The 23539-nt window shown below is 40.7% G+C and overlaps 1 protein-coding gene across 3 annotated transcripts in view; it reads right to left on the reverse strand.

The window, feature by feature from the left end:
* Positions 1 to 2504: 2504 nt before the first annotated feature.
* The window catches only part of TRMT9B (tRNA methyltransferase 9B (putative)), a 54412-nt gene continuing 33377 nt past the window's right edge, over positions 2505 to 23539 (reverse strand). For all 3 annotated transcript variants that reach the window (XM_034647694.1, XM_002919546.4, XM_034647693.1), the window contains exons 3-5: positions 15889 to 16043; positions 9032 to 9205; positions 2505 to 3820 (exon numbers count right to left, since the gene is read on the reverse strand). In XM_034647694.1, coding sequence (XP_034503585.1) covers positions 2787 to 3820; positions 9032 to 9205; positions 15889 to 16042 — 1362 coding nt within the window. In that variant the 5' untranslated portion in view covers position 16043 and the 3' untranslated portion in view covers positions 2505 to 2786. The remainder of the gene's footprint in view (positions 3821 to 9031; positions 9206 to 15888; positions 16044 to 23539) is intronic.

Consider the following 23539-nt stretch of genomic DNA (forward strand, 5'->3'; position numbering starts at 1 on the left):
ATATTATATATATAATCTCCAAAGGCAGAAGTTAGAGTTAAGAGTGCTTTTCATGTGAATATACCAAAGAGAGGGTATCAACCACGGAGTGTTCAGTATTCACACACAAACTAATGTCTGGATGCATAGAATTCTCGTGCTCAGCAGATGAAAAGCAAAAGATTGCTTTTCTTGGTGGCGTCTTATTTACAGCCCTGTCAAAATTTTGTGAAAATCGTTCTCAAGAACCATTCTAGAGAATCCTCATATGTAAAGTAGGGTGTGTGTCTAGGAGGCCGCTCACACAGGTTAGGGCACAGCTGTTTTGGTGCATGGAGTTCCACGTCAGTGGTACCCTCCCACCAGAAAGAAATGACTTCAAGCAAATCTCTAGCCGCAAGGTTGGCATTAAACATACATGTGACAGCAAGCTTCAAGGAGAAGAAAAACCCACTTGTAATAAAAAGACCATCAAGACTTAACTGTAAGAACTTCTCCAATTCAGAGAATATTTTCTTTCTACCAAGACAACCACTTATACCCATGTTTAATGTCCTAATTTAAGAAATGGAACCCTCTGATCCAACAATTGCCCAACTAGGTATTTACCCAAAGGATACAAAAATACAGATTCGAAGGGATACATTCACCCTGATGTTTATAGCAGCATTATCAACAATAACCAAACTATGGAGAGAACCTAAGTGCCCATTGACCTATGAATGGATAAAGAAGATGTAGTATATACACAAAATGGAATATTACTCAGCCATCAAAAAGAATGAAATCTTGCCATTTGCAATGACGTGGGTGGAACTAGAGTGTATTATGCTAAGTGAAATAAGTCAGACAAAGACAAATACCATAGGATCTCACTCATATGTGGAATTTAAGAAAGAAAACAGATGAACATATGGGAAGGGGGGAAAAAGTAGAGGAAAACAAACATAAAAGACTCTTAATGATAGAGAACAGATTGAGGGTTGATGGAGGGAGGTGGGTGGGGGGATGGGTAGATGGGTGATGGGTATTAAGGAGGGCACTTGTTATGATGAGCACTGGGTATTGTATGTAAGTGATGAATCCCTGGATTCTACTCCTGAAACCGATATTGTATGTTAGTTAACTGTATGTTAACTAATTAAAATATAAAACAAAGAAATGGAAGACACTAAATTAATCTTTAATTTATATTCCACTTCTAGGTCTGTTTTCATTGTCCCTCTAATGCAAACTGTGCACTGAACACTACACATCCTCTATCTCATATATTGTCCGCCAGAGAGTCTCACCAACCAAAAAGGTGATGATGGGATCTCATTGTGAAGCCAAAAGAGATATACACATCAGTCATTTAGTGTTAAAATATTATCCTTTAGGTTTTAGTATTAAAGTATTTAAGTATTAATTATTAAGTATTAAAAATAATCCTTTAGTTTTCTCTGAAAATAGTAGCCTTGTTTTAAGATAGAGCACAATTGCTGAAGGGGAAAAGAACCCAAAACAAATGAAATCTTACACAAAACAAGAATTGGATTTTTGTCCAGGATTACAGTGGTCCATAAATTAGAAAGACTTCTGTCAAATGTCGATTCCTAATTATATGTGTCTCCTGATCCATGACATAGATTTAAACAGACCCTTGTGTACTCGGAACAGATGCAGTGACCATACAACACCCAGTCTATTCGTTTGTCTACAAAGTGGCAGAAATTCAACCTTGAAATAATAGGACTTAATTCTGTCTAAATCCCTAATATAACTAATAAAATGTCGCTTTTGATAAGATAAATGCCCAGATTTTTTTAAAAAAACAGTCCAACAACAGATCCTCTATCAAGGACAAATATCTTGCCGCTTACTGGTGTATTTACAATGAAGCCAAAATAAAACGGTGCTTCAACCAGAGTCTCATTTCCTAAACCCCCCTTCAGTTAATAAGAAAAGCCTCATTCTAGATGAAAGCTCCTTAGTGAATCTTGGTCTTATCTTAACCAGGCGGTCCTGCTTTGAATGAGGTCATGAAAATATCACCTGGGTACTGGCTACTGCGTCTAGTACCCACACCTACCACTCTTTACATGCTCCCGGTGCCTTTAACCCCCCCCCCCCCCGGCGCAACATTGAAAACCTTGTTATTCATGTATTTGGAAGCAACTCTGCTTATCATTCAGAAGAGTCCTTGTAAGACTTCTTGTCCCTCTCTACCATCTCTCATTTTTCAAAAGACTTGAAATAAGAACAAGGCCTCGGCAACAAGTTAATGCGTTGCGTGATTCAGCTTACTTCGGTGCAGTGGAACTGTTTACCTGTTAGTTTGCATACAGATCTGAAGTGTAACCTGAGAAGCAGAACTCATCCCCTCTTCATTATAAAAATAAAAACAGAATCTTGTATGGAATTGTCAAATCACTATGTTGTACACCTGAAACTCATAGAACATCGTATGTTGACTCTACTTTAATAGTAATAAAAAAAAAGTCAACACCCAGAATCTGTTAAAATCAGCATCTAATACCGACAAATGATATACATGTACCCTCCAGGGAAAAGAAGACCCCAGCCGTACTGAAGTTTATTTCCTATTGCTCCTTCAGCTCTCTTCTGGTAATAATTTATGAATACCCTTTGTCAAATGCTTTACGTGCCAGGCTCTGTGTTCACCCAAAGATTTAAAAGATGACCAACTCATCATCTCTACAAACCAAAGCATAAATGGATTAAAAATAATAAAATGGGACGCAAATTCAGGTAACCATACCAAACCCATGGTTCACCTTTTGGAGGAATTGTCTAAAATGCTCCAGTCAGCCCCAATTGTCCTTTTTCTCGGCAATGATACACCAGTTGCCATGATCGTTCCCAGAGCTCAGAACGTGCAGCTCTGCCACATGCTCCTTCAGCAGGCCGTAGAGCTCGCCTTCTCGAAACACATGGTAGTAGCGCATAAAGGCTCTGGAATCCAAAATGTTGGGCTGTTGTTCTTCGACAGAAATTGTCTCCTCCGGGTTGGAATCTGTGGAGTCAAGTGCAGAAATCCTTCTCAGGATTTTACTAGCAGAAGGGTGACCTCCTTCCACATCACCCACATTCACGCAATTCTCACTAGCGTTGGTGCCTTCCAGAAAATTCCCATCTCCATTTCTCCTCACTTCTCCTTGTTGGTCCCCATGTTGATGTTTCATTGCGGCTGGTGCTCTCGGCCACTCCAGTTGTTTTTGAGACATCTCCACAAACACATCTTCATCTAAATATTGCTCTGTTGTTGAAAATGGTTCGTGGTGATCTAAGTCTAAGCTGGAGTGTCTGGAAGGCTGGATGCATATAGTACTATTGGCCCAACCTTCTGTATTTTTCAAGGGTCTCACCCTCTCAGTTTGCTTCCTCAGAGTGGACTCGTCCAAAGACCTAGAGAAAAACCAGGAGCGAAAAGATTTTCCTAACGTGTTATAGAATCCATTTTCTTCCTCCCCATCCTTAGAAATAGCTGCACAGCATGTCCCAGCCATTAGCGGCTCATAGTCCATGCTGTGGGACCGTTTTGAATGACACTGCTCTTTAAAACAAACAGAACAGCTACAGACAGAGCAAGGAGGAGGGTAGGGATGGCTTCTTTCTGGATGTGCACATGGCTTCTTTCTCCCAGGCTGGCTGGAGTCTGAGAAAAGCCGGGAGCACAAGGCCCTGTTCCACGGAACGAGCACATCTTGCTTCTCAAAGTGCCGGTTCTTTTGTTCCATGGCCCACACGTAAATCATCAGCTGGCCTCCGGGAACTAAGACCCTGGCCATTTCTTTTATTGCTCTGATTCTTCTTTGTTTTGTAGAAAAATGATGTATGACTGAAAAAGAAACTAGATCTCAGTATATATGCACAGATGTAAACTGACGCATTCAGATGCTAATATTTTCCGTATTATAATGATGCAGTTTCAACATGCAATAAAACCTCCTTATTTCCTACAGGGCAGGACAGATGGTGGGAACAACACAGCCTTGCTTTAGGGGGGACATAATTTTTACTCTGGCTCCTGTACTTTTTAGACAATTTGGGGCAATTATTCTACGGATTTCAGGTTTCTTCGCCTATAATAAGATGCTTAAATAGGGTGTCCATTCCAAATCCTCCTAGTTCCCAAATCCTATGAAATTTGTTAACTAGAAGGATGGTCGATGTGAATTAATGAAATTTTCATGGGAGCAGTGTGTTAGGTAAGTATTCCCTAGTAGAACTATGAAATAATTCCTTGCTTTAAAGAATGATTGGTACTTCTAAAGCGCCAAAAGGTTAACACCACTAATCAATGTTAATAAAATTAATAAAGCAAAGAGAAGTGGAGAAGAATGTTAAAGATTGCTTTCTATTTAGATAATGCAAAGATAAGCCAGCCAAGCCCAAGTCCAAATAATTGCTTATAATTTTAAAAAATTAATATAAAGTGGTTGTGTATGTATTTTTAAAAAATCAACATATAAGTCATTGTTTTACTTACAATCCCTTCAAAGTTAAAGTGAGATTCAAGTAGGACTGCCTTTATCCAGCCTTAAGTGTGTTATTAGGTATATTTTAATCAAACAATATGTGGAAAGTACCAGTCTACTCGTTCCGAGAGGAGTCTGATCACAGTACTATGTCAAGAGGAACAATCAGATCGTTTTCCACAGGCAGGGGTATGGCCCACCCCATGCCTCAGGCAGGAAATGGGTTCTAAGGGGAGTCTGGACACTACTGCTCAGGTATGAGTAGAAGAGGAGCAACGGAGGGGAGGCCGGGACCATTCCTATAACCCTCCCCGTAATCCAGCTGGCGGTGGAGGTTGTAAGCAGATAAATCTGTAGTTCACCTGCCACAGACGGATAGCAAATATCTAAAATGAGATTATTAAGGAGATAAAGCTATCAAAGGAAGATCATTCAACAGGCACACAGGGTCTTGTTCCCAATCAGGTTTTCGTTCCTATCAGCACACACACCGTGGTCTCGCCTATTCCGCCAGGCAGCAGTGTGAGAAGCCAGGGGTATGATGAGGCTAAACTGGGTTTGAAGAACAGGACCCCTGTGTATTTTGTCCTAGGTCTGTCGGTAACTCACCTTGTGATCTTTGACCAATCACTTGACTTCACTAGGCCTCAGACCATTCCCCACTCTCACCCCCACAGAACCCTTTATAATGGTTCATTTGAAAGCTTACATTTCTAGAGACAGAGTCTTGGGCACTAAGCTAAAAGGAGACACAGAGGTCAGGAGGACAAACACTTAAGATGATGCTAATATTCATAATATCTCCCATGCTTTGCACCTAATTCATGCCAGAACGTCTGTGGGTATAACCTCTAAATATGATCAGTCCTTGTTATCTGCAAGTTCTGTATTTGCAAATTTTGCTACTTGCCAAAATATATTTTAGCCCCCCAACCAGCACTCTGTGTTTCCGTGGTCACTCGTTGACATGCACATGGTGGCAAAACACCTCCCAGTGTGTGTGCTGCCAGCGGAGATCGAACCAGGTGACCTCTGCTTCCTTGTTTCAGCTTGCCTCCTGTCAACCAGTGTCCTTTCATGGTCCATTCAGTGCCACGTTTTCTGCATTTTGTGCTTTTCATGTGTGATTTCACTGTTTAAAATCATCCCGGAGCATAGCGCTCAAGAGTTCCTAAGCATGACAAGGCTGAGGTATGTCTCCAAGAGAAAATAGATGTATTACAGAAGCTTCATTTGGGCTGTTGGCATGAGCTCAATATTAAATAAGTTTTCTTTAGGGGCACCTGGGTGGCTTAGTCACACCCCCCCCAACTCACTCTCTGAAAAAAAAAAACCCCAAAACATAAAAATTAAAAAATAAAAAATAAATTTAAAAAATAAGTTGTCTTTAAACAGAGACCCATGTAAAACAAGGCTGTGTATTAATCAGTTGACAAAAATGCTGCATCCAGAGGCTCACAGGAATCTAGTCCTGTAGTTCCCCTGGGAGCAATGGCTCTGTCCTCACTAATTAAGTGTTCACAGAGGCTTAATAGAATATAATTACTGTGAATAATGAAAGTTGACTATGTTCCTTTTGGGGGCCCAAAAAGAAAAAAAGCATTAAAACTGGACTACTTTAATATAACCATCTCTTTTTAGCAGATTCATAAGTCTTCAACATTTCAAGATTCTGGGTGGAAAGTCTTTATATGTATTTGTTAAACATTTGTTATGTGATGATTCATTTTTAATAGTATAATATTACCCAGGAAATATCTGAATCTTTTATATTACTGGGTTTTAAACAGGTTTGTTTGATTTATTTATTTATTTATTTGTTTGAGAGAGAGAGAGAGAACACTAGCAGGGGAAAGGAAGAGGGATAGGCGGACTCCCCACTGAGGAGGGAGCCCACCATGGGGCTCGATCCCAGGACCCCAAGGTCATGACCTGAGCCAAAGTCAGACTCTTAACCAACTGAGCCACTCAGGTGCCCCTATACTGTGTTATGTTTATATTTAACATGTAATACTAAGTAACCTTTAGGCCAATTTTTTTGGGAAGAGTTTACAAGTGAAGATTTCTTCATTATATAAAAAATGTATTATATACACATATATGTACATATGTATATATACACATATATATACATATATATTCTATTTTAAAACATTATAAATGTAGCCAAAATGGGATGTGAAGATACATTTGCATGAATTATTAATGTCAGGAAACTATATTGAATCTTTAAAGGATAAAAAAATCCCTTTTGTTTAAAAATCATAATCACAACTTAAAGGCAAAAATAGTAAAATATAGGGATCCTGTAGCAATGTGTTCCTGCTGAGACCCCAGAAAATAGGGAGGTTGAATTCAATTACTGGATTCTAGAACTAGATGGGCAGTTCCACAAGATTATCTTTAAAGTCCTGTTACATCTTGATATTTTATGATATGCTGTTATGTAACTTTTCCAGTACAGGTCTCATCTCTCTATCTAAAAGCATTCAGAATCCAAAGGTTTAGCATAGAGCAGAGCATTCCAACCTCAGCACTCCTGACATTTCGGGCTAGATAATTCTTTGTTGTAGGGGAACACCCACTAGATGACAGTACGTTGTACATACACGCATCCAGTTGAACTAGCCGAAAATGTCTCCAGACATTGACAAGTGTCCCCTAAGGCTGGCAGGGGCAACATAACCCCACATTGAGAACCGCTGACATAAAGAGTTGATTGGCACTGTTTTAATATATTGGTAAATTGTCATAGAATTGTCAAGCTATTCTAAAAGTAAGTGGAAAGAGTGTTTCTTTTTCCAATCTGCCAGTAAAACATAATGAATGTATCATTAGGTGTGATGCTTACCTTTCAAATCATTATTATTAAGAGACATGGAAAAGCAAAACATATATTTCTTCATGCGAAGATTAGCAAAAAGTGCCAACATGCAGAATTCTAAACAGGGAAGTAAATATATGTGGACATAAGAGAGCCAGACAATCAAAATTTTTCATAATACGGTTCTAAATGTGAGACCTAGTTGAAAACGACCACGTCACATTAACTTATAGTTACAGTTCCTAAAAATACATGGTATGTTTCCGCCTAAGGAAGCATTTTTCTTCAGAGGATGGCAACCAAGTGTGTTCCACTTCTTCTGTGGACAAGCGTGAGACCTCTGTCGAAAGCAGAGAAGGACTTAACCGCGTACACATGGGAGCATTTCCCAGGCTCAGGAAAGCCAGGCAGTATCCCCCTGCCCACACCGGTGCCTCAGAGGCACAGCCTGGATGTGGGGAGCCTTGCAGACCTGAAAACTAATGTCAACGAACAAAAAGAGCAAACAATACACTTCTCTGACCTCTCCACGATTTCTCATGCGTTAGGTGGAATAACCAACCCCGAAACTTTCTTTCCACTCAGGATTCAAAGCATTATAATGCGTTGCTTGGTGTAACAGGAATCCCTCCTCTTCCTGGTTAGGCCCCAAATGGACTTAACAGTTTCAGCTGCAAGTAAGTAGGCCCTTAGTAGAGCAGGTTTCCGTGGCAACCGTCTCCTGCCAGTCCTAAGGACTTTCAGGCCTGCAACATCCAGGCCTGCATCCCCTTGCTAAGCAGAGATAGAGTCCTCATCTAAGGTCAAATAGATCGAGTCCTCATTTCTTTCAGGAAAGACCAGTCTACTCTGTATTTTTATCTGGCAATCAGTTTTTTTATCCAGTTTTATGTAGGATCCCCTTGCTCTGATGAAGCTCATTAGAGTCAAATAGATTTTAAGCCTATTGGAGCAAATGATTTGCTTTGCAAAAGATATTCCTCTTTGCCAAAGAAATTGCTGCAAGTTTCCTAGCATCTTTAAATATGACTCACGTACTAGGTTTCAGGTGTATTACGTGCCTTGCCTAAGATGAGACTTACCTGTGTATATTTCAGGCATGAAATATTTTTTGTGGTTTCTTTTCATTTGTGACCTGTGTGTTTGTATGGGCACACTTGTTAGGAAAATAGGAACATACTCCCTAGACTTCTGAACAATCTCTGGCATTAAGAGAGCTGAATGGCATTATAAAAACAATGCAGTCCGGGACGGGGGGGGGCCACCTTCCCCGGTGCCTTGTGAGTGGTGGGTGCATGACGCATCCTGCTAGGTGACATTCAGCACATTAGTTTTATAATGTTCTAATAAAGGACACACTCGTGACCTAAAGTAGGTAATATGACTTCTGAAGTTCTGCTTCATGTTGGAAAAATCTGACTTCATTTCAATATAACAAAGTACAAAATATTTCAATGAGCAAAATTCCCCAACTGCTTTCTTACTCATCAGTAAAAGAAATCAGAATGAGTCATCAGAGAGAATACAATACCAGTTTGAAGGCTTGACTAGTTAATACAATCCCATGTACCACCATTAAGTACCTTTGAGATTGGTCCAAAAATCCAGTTGAAATATTTTTAAAAATTAGATCACATGAATCACACAGACACTTCTACAAAGAATGCATGTTGAGTTGCAAGAAGGGCCTCTGCCACGTAATGTCCTCCTCAAGGTGAGGAGGGAACGTGTGACCGGGCTGCCTTACCTCCTATGGAGATGATGGCATCCAAGCCTTGATCCCTGAAGGGGAGATGAAGGTTGTCACATACCATGACTTCGCATCCTCTACTCCGGGCAATCTCTACCAATGGCCCACAGTAGTCACAGCCCAGGGTGTACACCTGGCTGTTCACTTTAAGATACTTTCCAGTCCCACAACCTGTAAGAGAAAAGCCTGCGTGACGTGCCGTCCTTTGTGGGAAGTGGAACACCGTCAGTTTCTCTTAAAACAAGCAATGGAAAAACTTCCTATTAATGAACTGAGACTGACGAGAGCATGATATGAAGGTATTCCCAAAAGCCAAGGAAAAACCTTCAGAAGTCCCTTACAGATTTTCATTAATACTAGAAGAGGGAGAGGAATGGGGAAAAAGAAACGATATTTATCGAACAATTAATGAGGTCATGCCCGTAGGGCTTAGCCCGCTAGCATGACCAAAGACTGTTAGCTGGCTCACAGCAGGGAAGGAGAGTTTCCGAGGACCCCAGGAATAGGGTCCAGTCTTTTACAAAAGCTGCGCTCCCATACATATTATGCAAAGGTCTGTATGTGATGGCATTTTTTTCTCATATTCTCTCTCCAGACACTCTTACCACTTCCTGGCTGGGCGAAACAAACTGCCCACCAGTTTTCATTGGATATAAATAAAAGAATGTATACAATAAAACATGCTTTTCAAAAATGTTGAATTTGAATGAAAAGGGAATTTCAATATCTTTTTCATCCATTCTATTGTCAGTTCTAGGTTTTAAGTGACCTCTATTGACTCAGTATGCAACTCTTAGAACCACTTTTTTCTTAAATAGACCATTTTTGACATTCATTTTCTGGTGGCAGAGACCCAAAGGATTTGATATTTACACAACCCAAAGATCTAGATCAATCAGATCTGAAACTACACTGAAGAAGGACGTAATAGGGGTGAGTAGCCATCTTGAAACAAAGTCTTCTAGCATCTGGTACCTATCTAGTATTATATTTGCAAAGACATAGCTAATTCCTTTTCCAGAAATATTTAAAGATATCATTAGAGCTTATATTTGTGTCTACTGGCATTAGCTCTAGATTTTTCTCCCTGAAAAAAATACCACTATTCGAGAACGTTTAGTTTGCTGTTTCTGAAATACGTCACAATGCTCTAATAACTCCCTCTTAATAGGCCATTCGAAATTATATGAGACACTAAAAGCATAATTAAAGTTCACCAATGCCAGCTGAGACCATGGTGAGCCTCTGAATAAAAAATAAGATTTCCAGTGTGATCATTTCAATGTAAATGATTGGGGTCTTAGAAATGTTTTAGATCTCATAGCCACTGTTCCCAAGAATGCTTATGAGAAAAAGCAACCAATATTAGAGGGGAGCTGTGGGGAAAATAGGAATCACAAAGTGTTTGAAAATGGCAGTCCTGAGTATTTCAAAGATGATGGTCATAGTTGAAGAAAAAGAGTCTTGCAAATCTGTTTGCTTTTTTATTTTAATTGGCTCAGGGGATACATTTAGAAAAATGGAAAATTACCATAGAGAGACTACAAAGAACACGTTCGTGATCGACTGCTTGTTATTGGGGGAAGGTGGGGGGGTGGGGTGGGTGAAACAGGTGAAGGGGATTAAGGGCACACTTAACAGTGCTGAGCACTGAGCAATGTGGAGAACGGTTGAATCACAACATTGTGCACCCGAAACTAATGTAACACTGTCCATTAATGATGCTGGAATTTAAAAAGTAAAAAAAAAGAACAGGTTTGTGGACCGTTCCAACTAGAGAGAGGTGTTTAGAGGGTATACGGCAGTACCGAAACCACTCGGGCCTTTTCAAATCTCAGCATCTCCTGAAAGGCTTCCAGGGCCCATGGCACCTTTGATTTATCCCATATTCATTTTTTTTTTTTTTTAAGATTTTGTCAGAGAGAGAGAGAGAGAATGAGGGCACAAGCAGGGGGAGGGGCCGGCAGAAGGAGAAGCAAGCTCCCCGCTGAGCAGGGAGCCCGAAGAGGGACTCCATCCCAGGACCCTGGGATCCTGACCCAAGCTGAAGGCAGACGCTTAACCCACTGAGCCCTCCCAGGCGTCCCAATCCCATATTCATTTCTGATGGCGTTCAGTTTTTAAGGATAGTGGTGGATCTCCCAAGTAGGATGCCATAATTTATTTTCCAGGTGCATACACTGAGATACTAGAGAGGGGAAGATATATTATCCTAATGAGGAGATTGGGAATATTGCCAAGCCTGGTGACCCCAGTATCTTAAATGTGCAGCAAGCATATCAGAACATTTTTGATACTGCAGCAAGCTCCAGTACGCAACACTCATGCTGCTTTACAAAATCTCATTAAAGGATAACCTTTTGTAGGACTGGAGCGAGCTACCAGAAAGTGTCTGCGGGCTTCCATTCCCTCCTTTTTCCATTCTGCACCATTCTCAGAGACGAAGACAGACACTTGCTCCAATTCCATGAAATGTTTTGGCACATGGTGAGCAAGTGTTTGCTAGAAATGACTAATCTGAATGTTCCTCTCAAGTCTGTAGGAACAATGACATTTTTTAAATTAAGAGGTTTTTTTGTTTGTTTTTGGTAAGACCCTTATCTGAAAGAGAAGACTCTATAGACGGTTTATTTCCCATTTTATAGACATTTCTTTTTTTTTTTTTAAGATTTTTTATTTATTTATTCGACAGAGATAGAGACAGCCAGCGAGAGAGGGAACACAAGCAGGGGGAGTGGGAGAGGAAGAAGCAGGCTCATAGCAGAAGAGCCTGATGTGGGGCTCGATCCCGTAACGCCGGGATCACGCCCTGAGCCGAAGGCAGACACTTAACCTCTGTGCCACCCAGGCGCCCCTATAGACATTTCTTGAAACCAGAGATGAAGGGATATGTTTTATTCTGTAGGCATGTTCTGTGCCCACCACAAAGCGGAGGCTCTACGTTTTCATTGACTCCATGAAGGAATGGTAAATAGAGAATGACTTAGCAAATCAAATCTGACCACAGAGACTGGGAATAGGTGCATACAGTGATGAGGCAAAGGGAATCTCAATTATTGAAAAGCTCATTTTTATTATGTACACAAAAATGCAATTTTCAATACCACTGGGACAGACGGTTGTCTTTGATGTTGGGTAAAAAGGTAACTTCGCTCAAAAAGAATCGGGCTCTGGTCTTTTTCCTGCTTTCTAATCTAAATAGAGCTCTCAAACCCCGGAACACCGTCCCTGACCCACCTAACGTCCTTAATGTCTAGCGCGGTTTAGGTAACGGCACTGCCGTGACTGCCCAGATCCTAGCATGTCCTGAGAAACTCATCCAGGTTCTTTTCACTTAGGCTGTACTTCCTGCTCACTTAATTCCTGATACCTGCCCTAAAGACTTAGTTGCCGTCAGGAACCCTTCCCCCACACCTCAGCAAAATCAGCTTGGCTGCGGAGTGGGGTGAGGTGGTTAATAAAATTTCAGTCAACTGAGAGTTGCCCCCTTCAATGCTGAAGACAGCCTAGGAAATTACTGTGTGGGCGACTGGAACCCGATGACCTCCAGGTGTTGATTACTTCTGCGAAGTCTGACTAGTAATGAACTATAAATAGCTAATCTAATAACCAGTCAAGTTGCCAACGGAACAGTTGACTTTAGTGAAGCGGAAAACCTGGAAAGAAAAAAACATTTCCTTTTGGAGATAGTCGTATTACCCTGCTTTCTTTTCTTCTAATCTCTTTGGGCTTCTTTCTTTTCATTTATTTTTTTCTTTAACTTCGCTTTTGTTTTAAAATCTATCCCTTGGGGTGCCTGGGTGGCTTAGTCAGTCGAGCATCTGACGCTTGGTTTCAGCTCAGGTCATGATCTTAGGGTTCTGGGATCGAGCCCCCCCCCCCACCGTCGGGCTCCACATTGGGCTTAGAGTCTGCTTGGGATTCTCTGTGCTCCTCCCCCTGCTCTCAGTGTCTCTCTCTAGACTCTCTCTTTCTTAAAATAAATTAAATTTTAAGAAAAAAAACCATACCTCTCATTGTGTAATCAAAATAGTACCATTCATTTATTGAGTAGTAAAAAAAAAATGCTTTAAAAGCACAAAATTTGAAAGATACAAATGGGTAAAAAATTTTTTTTTTAAATATACATACTAGGTAAAATTACGGAGTTGCACAGGGGCATCTAAAGAATATTGTTTGCACCATACTTTGTAGTAGCCAGACCGAGCAGACAACATGATCTGGTTATACAGTGCTATTATCAGAGAATGCTATGAAGCTTTTCATAGGAGGCATCTCTATACATGCAAACATGGGATGAGTTCGACAATATATGAAAAGAAACAAAAGCTAGGTGTATAACAGTTTGTATAACATAACAGCATTTGTGTGATCAAACAAGGAAAATCCACCGTATGGACACGTGTAAATGCTTATACTTAAATATCTCAAGATTATACGAGAGGCTAATTGCTTCTGGCATGGGTTACTTGGTGCTGCAGGACTGGGGTGGCATAGCTGTCACTGTATACCCTTTGGGCCTTTGTTATGAGCCATGTAAGCACATCACCTATCAAAACAATTTTAAGCAATCGGTATTCCTCCTTTTTTGAATTGTTTGTTCTTATCCTAAATTCTTTTTTTTTTTTTTGAAAGATTGGTCCTATTCTTTCATACTGACTTTGAAGAATGCTCTGTAGATTAAGAAATTTATCCAATTTTCTGTCAGATAAGTTGCAGATATTTTTACTTAATTTTTGTTTTTTTTACTTCATTTAGATATTTGTCTAGGTTTTTGCCCTGTAGAACTTTTAACTTTTTATATGGTCAAAGATATCACTATAGTCAATTTTCTCTACTCACAGGTTCCATAATTGCATGTTTACCTACATGATAAAATTTGTGACCCCCAAGTCAATACTCAAACACTTGCACGGTGGTTCACCAGCAAGCCTGCTTATAGAGCAGCAAAAAATTTGGAAAAATTTGAGCTGCCTGAGATGCCAGACCGATATCTTGTTTTGGTTCTCATCCTTTCAACAAATGCCCTTTCTGTGGTCTATTTAGTGCTGTATTTTTTGCATTTTTGTGCTTTGTGTTAGTGACTTCATGGTTTAAGATGGTCCCTCAGCTTAGGGTTCAAGAGCTGTGAAGAGTTCCTAAGCCCAAGATGGCTATGATGAGCCTTATGGACAAGATATATGTGTTCAGTAAAGTATGTTCAGGCATGAGTTATAGCATGTTGACCTTGAGTTCAATGTTAAAAAATCCATAATATAGCCATAATGTGTCTTCAAATAGACAGAAGCATGAAACAAGATTAGGTATTGACCAGTCGACAAAAATGTTGTGACCAGAGGCTCACAGGAACCTGATTCTGCATTTCCCCTGGGGGCGTAATTCAGTATTCATGAAGTCAGTGTTCATGGCAATTTTATCAACTTAATATAGGTACTGTGAATAATGACAACTGTATTATCTTTTATGATTTCTGACTTTCCTTGGTGTTACACATAGAAAGGGCTTTTGTCTCTGAGGATATTTTTAAAAATAATCTAGTTGTCAGTCATCTAGTCCTTTAACAATCTCATTTTCTCATACTTAAATCTTTGCTTCATTTGGAATTTTGGGGGTAAGATATGAGAAAGTATATAATTTTTTTTTAAGATTTTATTTATTTATTTTACAGAGAGACAGCCGGCGAGAGAGGGAACACAAGCAGGGGGAGTGGGAGAGGAAGAAGCAGGCTCCTAGTGGAGAAGCCTGATGTGGGGCTCAATCCCAGAACGCTGGGATCACGCCCTGAGCCGAAGGCAGACGCTTAACGACTGTGCCACCCAGGCGCCCCAAGAGAAAGTATATAATTATACTGTGGTCCCAAAGCCACTTATGGAATGGTTCCTTTTGCTTCTAACTGATTTTAAGATACTGGCACTTTGCTGACCTTGTGGGTGGCAAGAGTCCCAAATTCACTGTATCTTCTGAAACCACAGTTAAATTTTAAAAGTTTAAAAGATAGAGATCGTTTTCAAAGTGTCTCTGTTTCTGCATGACATGTACCTCTTTCCCAGATTCTATCCGGCTCTTACCAGCTCTAATGTGCTAAAAGCTGTGGACACACATCTGTTTCTCTTACTAATATTTACAGTAAATGTTTAGAGTAAATGCCAATCAGATGGAATTGGAAACTATGGATTTATGACTCTTCTAGGCACAGTCTGCATGCAGTTTCTGGAAAGCAGTTTTAGGTGGGCATGCCTCAAGTGGGAATCCTGCCATGTCTTAAACCTTAGTCTTAGATCCACTGAGTTGTGGTTTACCACTTCTCGATTCAGAAAGATACCGAGCCGAAGTCCTCCAGGCAAATCAGTGATTATGAAGATATGATCTAATTAAAGATAGGCTCTAATAATGAAAGACCTACGGAATAGTTAAGGGAAAAGATCTATGAGACTAATAAGGGGTTATGGGACCTCTTCTGTAATCCCACAATTCTGGCTCTTCTGTAGGAGGCATGAGAGCCACTCAAGGTGAGCCACCAAACGTTATTTAAAATGTGAATGTTTCCAAATTCTAAATGGTCATTTTCACCCGCAGTCGTTGCAGTCATGATTTATTCATTCAGTGCCAGGTCGATTTTGTTGGAGGATGTGTGTAGAGGCGCTTGAAAAGGTCACCATTGTGTAAATGTAGATTTCAGGAAGTTTCCTACTTTCTGACTTGATGAATTTCTGCTATAAGGTTGAATACTCTAGATACTGGCAAGCCGTGGACACAATTTCAGACTTCTGGTTAGAATGGAAGTGTGAAATGCATCTGAGAAGGAAAGGCACAACAGAATACATTTCAGTCGACAGGGCACGAGCCCGGCTTACCTATGTCAGCGATGAGGCTGCCGGGCTTCTGCTCCTGGAGGAACTGGCGGACGCGAGGCCAGGCTTTACTCTGCAGGTCATTGAAGTAAGGCGCCGTGCTCTCATACACATCATGCACGTGCCTCTTCTCCAGCTGCGCAGCTTCCTGATCCATCCTGGGAACGGGGCCACCCCAAGAAATGCCGGTCAGGGTACACACCAGACATAGCTCATGGACGCGGATTTTCTAAAATTGGGAACCTACAACCGTCAAGGTTGCGCTGTCCTTACACTCTCTTTTACACTGCAAAGGACAAAACCTGCACTGTAACTCCACCATAATTGTCCAAAGACTAGCAAATGCATAGTTCTTACCTGCAGATCTTCGGAAAAGAATGGTTTGGAAATGAGCCAGTCACCGTAAGTTCCGGTGCAGGGATCAGTCCTTCATTTTGGAAGCATATATAAGAGGCTTACCAAATGGTTCACTCTGGATAAAATCATTCTGTCTAATGCCAAATACGTTTGAAAATTTTATAGCAGGGAGCTTATCAATCTAATCACAAAGCCCTAGTGATTCTACCTTTTTAATGTTTTTGGATTCCAACCATTTCTCTATTTCCATACTGATTCTGCGTTAGAAAAGGTGCTCATCTCCTGCCTGAATTCCTTCCACAGCCTGTGAACAGGTGGTTTGTTTGTCTGTGTTTGTCTGTTGCCCCTCAACCCCTTTCCTCTACTTATGCCACAACTATTTTTCTAAAACATAAATCTAATTGGGTTGCTTTCCATCTTAGACTTCTTCAGAGACATTTTATAGCTTGTCCAGTCAAGTTCAGGTGTCTTAGTGGGGCATACAAGGCTCTTTCTGATCTGGCCTTAACTTGCCTCTGGAAACCATTTCTCCCCACCCTTCCCCAGCATCAGATGAGCTGTATTACTCAACGAACCATGGTTTCTCAGATGCAACACGTTCTCTCCCTGATCCAGGGGCCCGAACAGACGCTGTGCTTTACCTGGCTAACTTCTGTTCGTTGTTGACACGCACATCACCTCTTCCAGAAAGCCTTGTCTGACCTCTCATGCAGGATTAGGCAGTCAGAAAGGAGTGGGAAAATGTAAGAGCAGTCTTAGAGGCCCCTGCTGTGTTGGGTTTAATCTTTTCATTATTCTCTTGAGGCATGTGAGCGAAGAGTATCCCAGGGACGTGGCCAGGGGTTCAGCTTGTGGCTTTTTACCAATCGATATGAAAGTACTTTCAATCACGTAAGAACCCCACTGGTACGTATCAGCTGGTTTGGTGCTGCCCCTCGTACTCCTGTGCACCCCATGCACCCCTCTACAGATACGAAGGGCTATCCTAGTTTATTTGGTATTTTCCTCTAGTGCTGGCTGGAAGATCCTAGAGATCAAGGGCTCATCTTATTTCATGCTGAATCCGCTGGAGTTTGCACACAGCAGACCGTCAATAAATGAACAAACAAACATAACCGGAATGGAATCTAACCCTGAGTGCAGAAGGTGGAACTGGCTTTGGGAGAAGACGGAGTGACCCTGGAAAGAGAGGGACCTTACACTCACGAGCTTGCAGATGAGAGAGCGACAGGAGAAGGGCACAGTCTCTAGATAACCCCTGTGTCCCGCTCCCCACCCTCCATCCACTCAGCACCCCCACCCTGGAAAGTAGGAAGCGCTTGAATAAGATGGTGTCTCATTAGGAACTACCAAGTGCCTTCCCTTCTTATTCCCCTTTGCATTTAAGAAATATCTTGTGGAGAGATACTTTGAGACTACATAAATATCCTGTTTCTCAGAGTCTCATCTGCCAATTTTAGCATCCTATCCATGGGTGATTCTTGCCCAAAACAGTTAGTACTACAATCATTACTAAATGATGATATTCTAATTCCATCATTCCTTCTATTGCAAGGAAGAGCTTTTCAGGACTTACTCTTAAGAAAACAAATTAGCAGTAGACTCTCCTTACTTACCATGGACCTGCCCACAGCCCCTGCAAAAAATCTGGCAAACTCCTAACAGAGTACAAATCTCATTTGTGAGGTCTGACAAAACTTCCACCCAAACTGAAACAGCTTATGTTGCAGCCTTAACTGGAATTTACAAAGTAAACATATGGCTGGCTATAAATGCCCACACACCAGAAAACCCAGACACGAGTGCTTTTCTTTTTAATCAAAATCTCCATAGACTTAAGTCTCCTTAACATTTTTTTCCCCTCAAGGAATCAAATCAGACAATGCAAATTGGAGGAACCCTAGAACAAAGACATTTTACTTCCTTGTACTTGCACACATTAAGTGGCAATCAGCATAAACTTGATTATCTTCAATCTGGCTCCAACTTCAAACTCAGAATTTGTAGTATCTGAACAGTACTCCTTGGAGACCTTCCTCTAAGTCCTCTCCCACATTGCTTGGCCTCTACCGTAAACAAAGAGCTATTTTAAAGTGTGTGAACAACAGAAATCCATTTGGTTTTTATTGTATTTCACAGTTGAGATTATATACTGCAGAAGAAAGTGCTGACCATGAACCTGATTTGTAGAGTTGGGGCTCTCCGATGTGACATTTTTAACGCTGGATTTCAATTTCCTGCAATATTTTCCATATGAATGTTATACATACAGGAAAATTCCTCGTGAATTAGGTAATGGGATTGAGCTAGTGAGATGAGTACTAAAAATAAGAGCACAGGGTTCAAGGTGAAGCTAGGGGAAATAGGGTTTGGTTTAGCCGGGCTTCTGAACCTGCGTGCTGTCAGATTCTAGGCCCTGTACAAGTAGCTGATGCCTTGGTGAGTCATGAGAGAAGGCAAAAGAATTTGAGAGGAAAGGAGAAGTCAGATGAAGTAATGCACTGAAAATTCAATGAACTAGTTTGGGTTTTACTTTAAGTGTAATGGAAAATAGAAAGTAATTTTAAGTTGGTAGATGGGTTGGCAGGGGGTGGGTAACATGGTTGGATTTACAATTTTAAAACATGGCCCTAGGCATATCTAATTCGAAGTAGACTAGAGTAGGTGTTGTTTTTACTTGTCCAGCCATGTTCACCATCCCCCTTGTTCTGATGATTTGTATCTTGTCCTCCCTCGATGGGCATGTGACCCAGGCCTGGCCAGTCATGGTATCGTATCCCTGGATTTATGCCCCTCTGTAAGCCATCCCTCTCACCTTTTAGTCTTTCTTAATGCCATGTTCCTGGGCCAAAAAAGAGGGAGAGATGGGTGCCCATTGAGACATGTCCAACACCCACAATTTCAAATGCAACTTTGAGATTTGAAGTGACTACAAAAAAGTGAATTACTTTTAATGATCTTTGTAAATGCCTACCGCACACATGTATAAGTAGTCAAAACATTCAGAGGAGCCAAAAAGGTTTCCCGAGAAAAGATTTTCCTAGTATCTCATGAAGGAGATGAGACACTGTGAGAGGCCTTGTTTTGTCCCCTGGCGTGGCTCCTTGTCCCCAGGGAGGAGTCACCATAGCTGCAGAGTCTTGGGACAGTTCCTATAGTAACCACTCTTAGAAAGGCAGCTCAAACACTGGGATAATAGGCTCTAAGTTCAGGGCCCAGTCACCAGAAGGAATTTGTCTTTTGTTTGTGATGGGAATTCTGTTATATTTTATCCTGAGTTTCTTTCTGCACCATTATTCTCTGTACAGTCAGTCCTCCATGTTTTGGCTCAATGGAAAACATACTTGTTTGTTTTCTTATTTAATTCTGTCTCCAGGTACCTACCGACTACATTTCTGAATTAAACCCTCTTGCTATGAGATAAAACAATACAGCTTTTAGAGGAAAAAGAGAGCTTCTATATAACCTTGAGGTAGGTTAAGATTTCTTCAAGTCCTAGAGAGAACTAACCATAAAAGGGAAAATAAATAAGTTAGACTATATTAAAATTAAAACATCATGGGGCACCTGGGTGGCTCAGTTGGTTAAGCCTCTGACTCTTGGTTTTGGCTCAGGTTATGATCTCAGGGTTGTGAGATCGAACCCTGCATTAGGCTCTGTGCTGGGTGTCGAGCCTGCCTAAGATTCTCTCTCTGCGTCTCCATCTGCTCCTCCCGCCCAACCCCCTACCTAGCCCACCGCTCACACTCCTCTCTCTCTCATTCTCTCAAATAAATACATAAATAAAATCTTAAAAAATAAATAAAATTAAATGAAGACGTCAGTAGGAGAGTGAAAATTCAACCCAGAGGATGTAAAAAGATACGGTACATACATCTGACAAAGGATTTTTATCTAGAATATAAAGAATTCTTCCACATCATTAAGCAAGAGACAACCCAATATAAAAATGGGCAAAAAACCCCACAGAACTTCACAGTGGGCAGGAGATGAACAGCAAACACATGAAAAGGTGCTCATCTTTGTATCAGGCAATTGCAGATTCAAACCACAGTGTGATACCACCACCTATGCGATAGAACGGCTAACAGGAGAAAGAAGATACCAGGGTGTTGGTGAGAACATGAAATTGCCAGAATTAGAATATGCTGCTAGCAGAAGTGTAAATTGCATCAGCCTGTTTGGAAAGTGACAACTAAAGCCAAACATTTGCATATCCTGTGGCCCAGAGAGTCTACTCTTTATGTATGTGTGTATGTATCCCAAAGAAGTGCACATGTATGTTCACCAAAAGACAGTCTAGAATTTCCACAGTAGCACTCGTCAAAACAGCACAAAACTGGAAAACCATGCATTACATCTATCATCAGTAGAAGGATCAAATAAATTGCCATGGATTCATACAGTGAAATACTGTAGAGTGATAAGAATGGAAAGTCTGTGACTGTGTGTAATGAGACGGCTCGGGCTCCTAAAGATAACGTTTAAAGAGAGAGACACAGAAGACTACAGAGAGTAGGATTCCATTTATGTAAAGTACCAAAACAGGAAAAACAAATCCGTGCCATTAGAAGTGGAATCATGGTTACCTGGGGGTGTAGTTATTACAAAGGCGCAGGGGGCACTGTCCTGGGGTATGGGAAATATTCTATTTCTTGATCTGGGTTCTGCTTGCACAAGTGTGCCTGTTTTGTGAAAAATCATCTAAGTGTACCCTCATAGGTACTTTTCTGTGTATTTCAATGTAAGAAAACCCTTTTACTTTCAGACAGTTTTCTTACTATGAACTTTAAAGCATTCTAAAACTCAAAAGAGCAGAATATCCTTTCTCAGCTGTGTCCTGCCATTGCCAAGATGAATGAATGACATTCAGTTAGTGCCTTCTGGGGGACACCTAGAAACCGGAGATCACTAGGGTAAAAGATGAATTACGGTATTATGTTGAGGCAGCATTCCCAAGGAATTAGATTATGTAATAACATATACAGAAACCATTGAGAGAGTTTTTAGCTCAGATGAAATTTAACTGAGGATTTCCTTTTCTCTCTCTCTCTTTTTTTTTTTGGAATAAAACTATAAAACTTTTTGAAGAACATGAAAATGACCTGCACAAATAGAGAGAAACCCAGTGCTTGGGATGTGGACCCAAGCACTGTGACTCAACAACCACACACTTAACAATTCGGATTCACAAATAACTCTTAAGGACATGGTCTAGGGAAATTAACTGAGGATTTCTTACTAATTTAAATAAGATGATGTCTCATGACAGATTATCCAGTAACCAGTGAAGAATGAAGTCCATTTGCTCTCAGTAAAGATGTCCTATCAGGGCAGCAGGTCAGTGACTCATTGCTTCAAGAAAAGAAACTCACTTCACCAACCCTAGATTCATGTGCTTGCTAGATACTGAATAGCTTTACCTAAATACTCAATGTGAAATTGAGGATGAATTATGTTAGCTCCAGCCTCTAAGTAGTACAACTACAATGATATACGAGGATTATGGATCTCAGTAAATGGATGGGAACAGAAATGTAAAGAATCCAGGAAAGATGCTGCCTTACAACAGTGTGTGGGTCCTATTCTTACTTACCATCATTCTCTAATTACCTTGTTGTTTTATTGTTACTGTTACTCAATAAGACAATTGTCAGATACTTCAGTGCCTTGTTAGAAATGTCTGGACAAGCTGAAATTTCCTGATTTATTACTCCTATGTCGATCAGCTGGAATGTGTAGCCAGCTGTTTACATGGCTCTCTGCAGGTGCACTTACTGGAAAAACCTGCTGAGCTTATGGGAGAATAAAATCTTTCGGAATGATTTCACAATATTTATAAGCCTTAGAACCAAGGAAACAGCAATTTGGAGCCTAATTGATAGGTGGACGGTTAATCACCTGAACAATACGGATGTAATAGAAGAAACAGGGCTCCCCCCCCAAACAAAGAAGGAGCCAAAAATAAGAGAGACAGCAGAGGGAGGAGCAGAGGGAGAGGGAGAAGCAGGCTCCGTGCTGAGCATGGAGCCTGATGCAGGGCTTGATCCCAGGACCCTGCGATCATGACCTGAGCCAAAATCAAGAGTCAGATGCTTAACCGACTGAGCCATCCAGGTGCCCCTAAAATGTTTTTCTTTTCAAAGGTGCAAAATGGAATGATAAGATAAAGGGGAAAGGCACTAGGGGAAGAGAAAAGAAGAAGAAAAAGGAAAACAAATATATATTGAATGATGATCATGCGCTTCCTTTAAGTTAATGCAAAAGAAGCAAGACATGGGAAGTGGGAAAAGTAGATAAAGATCTAAGAGTTCCAATTTTATAGGGATAAAAATAAGAAAGAAGAGATAAAATATATAATTGTATGTTTTTATTAATTTTATATCTATTCGAATTAGGGCTCAGACCTAGATATTTGCATTCTAATATTCAGTGTTCATAGAATGTATTACCATTAATCAATCATTAATGGAAATCAGACTCTGACAACTTGTAACTACAAGAGAAATTTGCTTGAACCTTTGTATTAAAAAACTAAAATTCAAAATAATGCCAAAGAAGCTTAAAAACTCTTGCTCTAGAAGTCTAGAATTGTAGTATGCTGGAGTTTAATATGTTATGTTCATTTCCAGTGTAATTGGAAATTGTTAAAAAGGAAATTGTCTGTGAGCCCTGCTTGTGTGTAAAATAACACATCTCCAAATGAATTCATGAGAAATTGGGATCGTCACCTTAGAACTCAATTAAATTGCATATATAAGAAGTATTTATTCAAAGACTGACCAGAGCTGGGCCGGCCAGTGTGTTTCTAAAAGCCCTTTGGGGCCCCTGGGTGGTTCAGTAAGTTAAGTGCCCGACTCTCAGTTTTGGCTCAGGTTGTGATCTCAAGGTCATGAGATCAAGCCCGGTGTGGGCTCTGTGCTCAGTGCAGAGTCTGCTTGAGATTCTCTCCCTCTCTGCCCCTCCTGCTTGTGCTCATGCTCTGTTTCTCTAAAATAAACAAATCTTTTTTTTTTTTTTAAGCCCTATCAACCTGCCTTTCAGGAAGAGTAGCAAACTTGGAAATTCTATCACAGCTAAGGCACAGAAATCAAATCACTTCAGGTCCCCCAAAGCGTTTTAAGATCTGACTGCTATGAAAGGAAGGGAAGGAGAGAGGGAAGGAGAAAGGACGCTAATGTGTGGGCCCTAAAACATGAAGTCATGAAGGTACCGCTGAGGGTAATTTCTGGGCAGTGTCTGTTTGTTTGTTTGTTTTAAACCGTAAGACTTTAGTTTGAAAGAGCAGAGGGTCTAC

Source organism: Ailuropoda melanoleuca, chromosome 18, assembly GCF_002007445.2.
Source record: "Ailuropoda melanoleuca isolate Jingjing chromosome 18, ASM200744v2, whole genome shotgun sequence".
Taxonomy (NCBI): Eukaryota; Metazoa; Chordata; class Mammalia; order Carnivora; family Ursidae; genus Ailuropoda; species Ailuropoda melanoleuca.